Here is a 9218-nt window from a genome sequence, read left to right on the forward strand (position 1 = left end):
GCTTTTTATGTGGATTAACATGAATTATTTTGGAATGCAGGAGAAAGGACATGCAGGCAATTTGAAACATGCAAACATATGAGAGAAATTACAAATAAATACATAAAATCCATGCAGCATATTACCCACATAAACGAATAGAATCATTAAAGTATTATATAATGAATGATGATGAAGAAGAAAACAAAAAAGGATTAATTATATTGGGGTCAACACGTCAAACGTTGAAGCTCTATGTGAAACTATGCACCGGAAAATTGAATATTGCTGCAAGGGTGGCTTCAAAATAAAAGCACGTAGCTTCTGGGCATGGGCAAATATTTCAATTCAGAGATTTAAAAAAAAATCACTACTATTCAATTATTATTAATTATACAATAATGGTTACGTATAGAGTTATGGTTACGTACACAAGCTAGAAATTAGGCGTTTTCATGTTATCAGGCAGTCACATGCTTATTTGGTATTGTCCTAAACTACTTATTTAATATCACATTTATAATCTAACTGGTTTATCATTTAACATTTGCCATGCATTGAGAAATGATGTATTTTGTCACAAATTGATCTGTATTGAATGTCTACGAAATGTTTTACTTCGAAATGTTGAACACCGCCCTCATTACAAGTCAACCAAGCAGTACATTGTATTGTGGGCAGCAAAGGAAGAGTTAACTGGCCGAGGAACCTTTGGAAAGAAGCCACACGCTCGTCTAAAAAAGCACCTTGTCATAAAATGCCTCGCCTTCCCTGACACTCGCGGAGACTTTTCCTCGGACTGCCGTCGGAACTGGAGCAACTTGAGCATCCGACCCGCGTCTTGGCCGCTGGACATGATGACGTGAGGATGTGCGATGGGCAGCAAACGTCAAAAGACGGCCATGCTGTACCTGTGATCGAGTAGACAGACACCTCGTCAGAACAAAAAAAAAATCAACAACAACAACAACAAAAATCTGCGTTTTGCATGAGCCCTGGAAGGAATTCATCGTCTACTCGGTCTCAGGATGAGGAAACCTAAAATCATTCGAATGTTTTTTGCCTTATGTTTAGGATGTTTCGTCATGGTCATTTTCTATTTCAACAGCAATCTTAAACCTGGTGAGTTGAAAACAGTCACACATGCAATTTGGTTTCTATCAATCCATTCATCCATTCATAAATTATTCCATATAGTGCATATATATTGTTAAAATATTGCTTTTTTTACAGGTATGCAATTTGGGTTCTATCAATCCATTCATCCATACTTAAAATATTCCATATAGTACATATTTATTGTTAAAAGATTGCCTTTTTTACATGTATCATTATTCTTGCAGTACACTGTATTTACATTACATTAATGTGTGCATATTGTCCAGTCTATAATGGACAGTGCATTTTTTATTGTTGCACCAAAATGACAATTCCTATTGTAATATTGGAAAACCAAGGCCGAAAACCGGAACCAAATATTATTTATTGATTTATTCATTCATCTTCTGTATCGCCTACTAACCACATGAGGGTCCCAGGTGTGCTAGAATCTATCACTACTAACTATTGGCAGGTGTACTCTGATCTGTTTGCCTCCCAATTGGAGATAAATTACTATTAAAAAAACCCATTTATACTTAAAAAAGAGGGAAAAATCAACTGATTTATTATTTTGATTAAATTGTGAAAATATATCAATATAACAATCGCTCAATTGGAAAGGCTGCATTATTCCTATATGTTTTTTAATATGTTTTTCATTGTGTAGCTGAAATAGGACTCCTATCCAATATAATGTTACGATTGGCCGTATCATCAGAAGACCACCATATATGGAAATTCAACTGTCAGACCTTTTACAGGACACAAGTGCAGTTTGAGGGTGCCCCCAAACCCTCGGAGTGAATAAAAAGTGAGAGATACACGCAAGTGATAAACTACAGCATAATTGTGAAAATGTGTTTTTGGCCAGTCAAATTTAAAACCATCTACAATGTGTTGCCATGTATATGAGCCCTGCCCAGCGCATGTAATATCCTGAATCCTCTTTGGGGTTTTGGAAGATATCCTAGGAGAAATGTCATTGTTTGTATCTTCCCAACAGCTGCTTAGGAGGTGTCCCATAGGGACACCAGACCACTGTCTCATCACACCAAAACTTCTTAACCCACTGTCAGCCAAACAAAAATAGCCACCAATGGATCATTATGACTATAGCTCAAGCGTATGCGGTCAATTGGTCGCCGGTCTTTTGGTCGCCAGTCTTTTGGTCGCCGGTCTTTTGGTCGCCGGGCTTTTGGTCGCCGGTCTTTTGGTCGCCGGTCTTTTGGTCGCCCCGACCGCGACAACGGGCGACCAAAAGACCGGCGACAAAACAAGGTAAAACACGGTCTACGCATCAATAAAAGCCAACAATGGCCATGAGCAGTTTCACTGAGCCGACGTGTGAGTGTATAAGAGTGTGTATGTACATGAGTTTTCCCCTTAGGAAGGGACGTCAGTCACGGTATTAACAAGTTCTCCAACAAAACACAAAAGTCCGGGAAATTTGGAGCTTTTCTTTAGCCTAATAATTAATAGGGCATTAAGTATGACTAAATAATAATTCACAGTTTGTATTTAGGGAATTTGAGCAATGATTTAAATGGGAATTATCACTTACCTTCCGGGCGACCAAAAGACCGGCGACCAATCGACCGTGTACCAGCTCAGGCTTTCTTAATTGGTGGGGTCTGGGAGATGTGACCTCAGGCAGCTTTTTTGTATTAAAGTGTGATAAGACTTCCACTAAAGAGGATGATAGTTTTTAGTTTCCTTGTCAACTTGAGTACTGCAAGGTTTCTATGCACCGAGCATGTGCACTGCATAACGCAGGAGATAATCGATTGAACAAACCCTGAAAAAAAAAAAGATTGCGAAAGATGAAGATAATGAAAACAAAGGAAAATCACTATAGCTGAGACCAAAAAATATGGCAGAGCTATAGTTTGTAGCGTTTAGCTTCACTGTGACTATGGTGAGCGACGAGGAAAGATAGGTTGTTTACTGTGTCTAAAAATGTTATAACGAATGCGGAAATTAGGGATAATGTATTTACTTGTCCAGTTAGTGGATGATCACTGTTTCTGCAGCTGGGTTGGCAATGGTGAGAAGAATTTGCAGCTGGTTACAGGATTTGCTTGAACCCAACCTTTTCCAGATCCTTGTGGCCACACACAATGGTCTCATTCAGACATATAACTTGCAATATCATGTGCCAAAAAATAAAGCATATATATGCGCCGTTGAGGGTAGAAGAAGGCGAGATAGTTTTTCAAATGTGTAACATGGGGTGAGAGTATGTGGACAGTTGTTACACATCTAAAAAGAACCGCCTCATGTGGTGTGAAGGAGCATACCAAGCTGTCAGACTCATTCAGAAATAGGCTCTGAAGCATATAAGTACATTTTGTGACCAGAGGCAACTCTTGCATTCAACATTAAATAGGCCTTTTGATTCATATTTAAACACCATGTTGCCTAAAACTGAAACGATTCATAAAAGTATCGTTTGTTCTCGCAATTCTATCTTCGATTAACCAAAAAAATTGAGTTGAAACCATTCATAATTTCCAACCCTGTACTAACATTATTTCAAATTGACAGTGCAGAATCTACCAATTGAAGACTCGGTTAGGTTTCACTCATATTACAGTTGTATTAAGATTAACTACCAAATAGTTTGTGTGATTTTTAAAAAAAGTGAAAATTATTTTTCATGACATTATCAAAAATGTGTCCTTGTGCAATATGTTCCTCCTCTTACAAAATAGATTGTTTGACTGTACAGTATTTACAGTATATAATACATTTTTCTTAATGTGTTTCTGGTAACAGTGCTATGAGTACAAATAGTTGTATGCAAATATTTACTAAATTTAATACAAATGACATGCAATATTTTCAAAAATACAGTATTGAATTACAATCATGGATATACTCTACACACAACCTGTCTATACCTCTGCATATGCCCAATGTTAAAGCTTTGAAAAAGCAGAAAAGAGATTTATTTTTAACCCCAATGTCTGAAGCTCTTGCACAAATGTGATGAGCTGACATGTTCCATATGCAAATAGGCATCAAATTGTACATCTGCATACATTATTCAATACACAGACACCACCCACATGCCCTGCCTATGCACTAACACCCTCAAAACACACACATTTGTGGGCTAAAAGGGTCCGGCTTTCCCTTGTACAGTGTGCCTCTCAGTTCGAGATTTTTTGGCAGGAAAGGCCAAGGAGGGGTTAGAAAGGGGGGTGCTTCTCCCAGAGGGACCAAAAAACAGAGGTCCGTTTATGACCGAGACAGGACTAACACACATCGACTCCTATATATTTCGCATTGCCGAAGTTCCCGTTTCTGAACAAGCCTGGTGGAATGCAGAGGAAAAGTCTTTGCATGTTTGGGTCTAGACAGGGTTAAACCAATACAAATAGCCCTTCCTTCCAATGCTCTTCGGATGAGTCTCAGTGGAACATTGGGAGGGATGTGGTTGGGATTTCAGTGAACAGCAGATATACTGTAGTGTTGGGCAAATTCATTCCAAGACCCTGTAGTTGGAAAAGAGTTAGGAAAATGAATATTCTAAACCAGGGGTGTCAGACTCGGGTTGGTTCGCGGGCCGCGTTAACGTCAACTCGATTTCATGTGGGCCGGACCATTTTATATCTAATATTTAGATTTATTTTTTTATAAATGTATTAAAAGAACTGGATTAAAAGCCCTGAATATTCCATTTTTTATAGATCCATAACAATGTTAATTTTAGCTTTTTTTATATATATTTTAGATTTTACAAAATGATTTTTAAATTAAAAACAGAAAAAATTATTAAAAATTACAATTATTGATTTAAAAGGGGAAAATCAGGAAATGTAAAATACATCTATACTCTTCATTTTAATTTGATCTTAAAACAGAAAGTCGGCACTCATGATTTACTTTCCCGTGCCACACATAATAATGCGGCGGGCCAGATTTTGCCCCCGGGCCGCCACTTTGACACAAGTGTTCTAAACGAAGACGTTTAACTAAAGACAGTCGTACCATTCATTCAATTCATTTAAATTTCACATAGCAAAAATGGGTAGGGAGTTTTGATTTCAGATGAAGTATTTTGTCAGGGCATTAAAATGGATAGAGACCAAGTATTATGTGGAAAAACTATGATTACAAGAAAAATTGAGTTTGCATGTTCTCCCCGGGCCTGCGTGGGTTTTCTTTGGGTACTCCGGTTTCCTGCCACATTCCAAAGACATGCATGGTAGGCTGATTGGACACTCTAATTTTCCCCTAGGTATGAGTGTGAGCATGAATGGTTGTTTGTCTGCTTGTGCCCTGCGATTGGTTGGCCACCAATTCAGCCCGAAATCAGCTGGGATAGGCTCCAGCACCCCCCGTGAACCTAGTGAGGATAAAGCGGTTCAGACCAAAAAAGTAGGCTGTCCAGAAAATATCTTCCATTTTAAACAAAATTGATCTAAATATAGTTTATTGCTTTAAGAAGGTTTTTGGCTGTCTACTATCTTTGCTGTCTGTGTGATAATCCACATTATTTTCCATCGGAAAGAAGACCAATAACTGCAGCAGCCATTTTCTTTTCACGCAACATTACAACAACACACATAAAACAAAAATGATTAAAGCGCACATCTGCGTTTTAATGCCTCTAATCCCACTGTCTAAAAAGTTTGAGATGCATGTACCATTTTTCATATCCCATCACCTTTTCTTGGCTTCTGTTTCTATGTTCCATCGTCTACTTAATCACATTTACCCCACGTGGACCTACTTTATGCGTTAACAAGAACAAAAAACACATCTTTGCATTTGGATTACAGCTCCGTCCAACGCTTTGTTCATCACTTTGTTTCCTCAGCCCCGGAGCACTTTGGGGAAGAAAGCAATGGCCAGAAGCCCAGGAGGAGTCCCCTGCAGACACTTTATAATAGTGACCAGGTATGTTGCCTAAACCTCATGCAAACTGTTTATTGTAATACTTGTTTGAACCACCACAAATCGATAAGCAGTACAAAACCAAAACAGCCAACCAAAATGTTATTTACAAACAGTTTAGTATACTGTGCTGTTTATAATCTTTGAATTATTTGTTCAACATTGAGTTATGTATGTATATTTGGAGCCAAGTGGCAACAGTTCTTTTATTTTGCAGTTTTAGTTTGGTGAGATCAGTTTTTTTTTAATTATTACTAATGATGGGAATCTGTGCCTCTTCACAATGTCACAATGTGTTCTGTGTGTTTTGAAATGTCAGTCCTGGTGTTTTCTCCAATGGCTTAAATTGAGAACATGCAGCCTTTTGAGATTTAAATTCGCTTCACTAATCGGAATGACATTTAGTGCTCACTCCGTTGGTCCAGTTGCTCAAGTATGAAGTGTCCTTTGGGATGCAATAAATGCAACAAAAGTTATACCTAACAAAATCACTGCCTGTAATAGTGAGTAAGGCATTCTTTCATTTCACGAACTCCATCTCTCTGTGAAAACATGTTTTATAGCCACTATTTTATTAGACTGAAAGTGGTAGTTACAATTAGGCTCCATACTGAGGACAGTTTATTGTGTTGTAATTTATACCAATGGAATTTTTACATCTGCCAGGTCAAGTTGTACTCCTATGGGAAGATTCTAGGATCACTTGATACCAGATATAAAAAGTGTTACGATGAAATTGTTGTGTTACAGAGTAACTTTTATTATTTGCAATGATATAAATTCAGAATGGCAATCTAATCTGTAGACATCAGTTTACCAATTAAATAACAGTTGTTGTTCACACCTTTTTTTGGCTGTGTTAAGTTTAAGTAGACTTTTATAGAGCGCATTTTAAAAAAAAATGCTTTCAGGCTCTTCATGTGTAACTCTTTAACAAAATTGAAACCGTACACAGTATTTTTCCCTTTAAATATCCAAGTATCAGAAAGTTTACTTGGGTTAAAATGGGTTGGGGGAAAAAAGCTCAATTTAATTTTACTTAAATGAATGAAGATCCTGGCAGATATACAAATCTTGCCTTATCTCCCTGTCTTCTTTTCTTGGGAAGGTAATTTATATGCCAATCAGTAATGCGTTTGTACTTTTGCTTCAGGGGAAAGGGTCAAACATCTTTTTTGTATTAGCACAGTGACATTTATTGATGTGTTTGCTTTGGCAGCGTAATGCTTCCCTCGGGGACAAACTCAGCAGTTTTACTGCTGTATGTAAATGCAAAGGAAGGAAAAGGCCCAGCTTGAGTGGCATTTAAGTTTTCAAAGTTACTTGTATTGTAGTCTAAGTCAATACATTTGTAGTTAATGTAAAGAAAAAGAAACTCAGAGCCAAACTGTGAAAATGTCAAATACTAACTTTACTTCTGTAATGTTGGAATGTTCGAAAGATTTCTGTAAATGGAATTTGATACAACCATAATGTTGTATGCAAAAAAAGGACAATGTCCAGCTGTGACTCATATACAATGGCATCTCTCCACTGTGAATATTTGCCCCCTTGTTTTTTTCAACCATTGTTTGTTACTTTATAGGCGGAGTCTGAAGTGCAGGCAATCCATCAAGGCCGACGGGAGCTTTTAGAAGAGGCCTGCCGTACCTATACCCGGAAACGTAGAGTTCTTATCCCAGAAGACCTTAAGCATGTTATTGTAGATGACCTGCACGGCTTGCTGTACTGCTACGTACCCAAAGTGGCCTGCACCAACTGGAAGCGAGTACTCATGGTCCTAACAGGTGCGGCCGGATCCCACCGAGACCCTCTGGGAATACCAGCAAACGAGGCCCACGTCTCAGGAAATCTGCGCACCTTGTCTGAGTATTCCACCTCCCAGATCAACCATCGCTTACGCTCCTACTTGAAGTTCATGTTTGTACGTGAGCCATTTGAGCGGCTCGTGTCCGCGTACCGTAACAAATTCACACAACGTTACAACACTGCCTTCCATAAACGATACGGCACCAAGATCGTGCGCCGGCATAGGCCCAACCCGCAGCCGGATGCCCTAGAGAAAGGTGATGACGTCACCTTTGAGGAATTTGTGTATTACCTTGTGAACCCGGCAACACAGATTGAAGAACCCTTCAATGAGCATTGGGAACGAGTGCACTCATTGTGCCACCCCTGCCTCATCCACTACGACGTGGTGGGTAAATATGAGACCCTGGAGCAGGACTCCAACTATGTGCTCCAACTTGCTGGAGTGGAGGACCAGGTCAAGTTCCCCGCCTCCACCAAGAGCACCAGGACTACTGGAGACATGGCAGCACGATTCTTCCTCAACATCAGCCCCTTTTATCAGAAGAAGCTGTATAACCTCTATCGCATGGACTTCCTTTTATTTAATTACTCTCAGCCAGCTTACCTCAAGTTTTGATGAGGTGGAGTTGCTGATCTGTACTTTCATAAGTATCAGAAAAAAATGCCTTTTGACAACATCAATAAACAGAATGTTATTGACAGGTGAACCACCTTGTTGTAAAATAGTAAAACTTCGTACTATTTGATATTTTAACCGTAAACAGTGATTGAGTGGGTACTATTCTGTGACTGTGTAAACAATTTGCCTTTGTATTTGAAATATCTTTCTCTTTTCTATGGTATTTGCACAACAAATGTGATATCTCTGTTGGGGGCTAATTTTCAACAGCACAATGAACGTTTAAAATTGTAACAGTGAAGATCTTGTGCCTTTTGATGTTCAGCCTTTACCTTTACTTGACCCTAGACAAACCAATTTGTAATGTGCTTGTGGTTCATTTTATAGTGTTGGGCAATATTGTTTTAATTTATTGTGTTTTTCGAACTGAATTATTTCAGACCGACCATGAAATGTTGGCACAATTTTTAAATAAATGTCACTGAGAAGCAAGTTTGGTGGACTTTATTATTGGAAATGTATAAATGGAACTATAAAACAAAACAGTCATAACTGACACCAATGTACTATTCTTGAGAAGTACCCAAAAAGTATAGAATACAGACTTGATGAACGGTGATTTGTGAAAATGTTTAGGATTGACATCGAAAGCAGCTTTTATTTGCAGATACATGGATCCCAAGCTAAACTTAAAACACCTTTTTCTTGTACCGATTTTTTTTATATGACCTTAATATCTTTTTCGGTCTACAGATGTGACATAAGATATACTGACACACAAATTCATATTCATGTCGGGAAAAAA

The 9218-nt window shown here is 38.4% G+C and overlaps 1 protein-coding gene across 1 annotated transcript; it reads left to right on the forward strand.

The window, feature by feature from the left end:
• Window positions 1-627: 627 nt before the first annotated feature.
• Window positions 628-8905, forward strand: LOC144075545 (carbohydrate sulfotransferase 11). The gene is made up of 3 exons (XM_077602684.1): window positions 628-1101; window positions 5906-5985; window positions 7568-8905. The coding sequence occupies exons 1-3, from the start codon at window positions 1008-1010 to the stop codon at window positions 8408-8410; spliced, it is 1017 nt and encodes a 338-aa protein (XP_077458810.1). The 5' UTR covers window positions 628-1007; the 3' UTR covers window positions 8411-8905.
• The last annotated feature ends 313 nt before the right edge of the window (window positions 8906-9218 follow it).

The sequence above is a fragment of the Stigmatopora argus genome, chromosome 6 (assembly GCF_051989625.1).
Source record: "Stigmatopora argus isolate UIUO_Sarg chromosome 6, RoL_Sarg_1.0, whole genome shotgun sequence".
Classification (NCBI taxonomy): domain Eukaryota; kingdom Metazoa; phylum Chordata; class Actinopteri; order Syngnathiformes; family Syngnathidae; genus Stigmatopora; species Stigmatopora argus.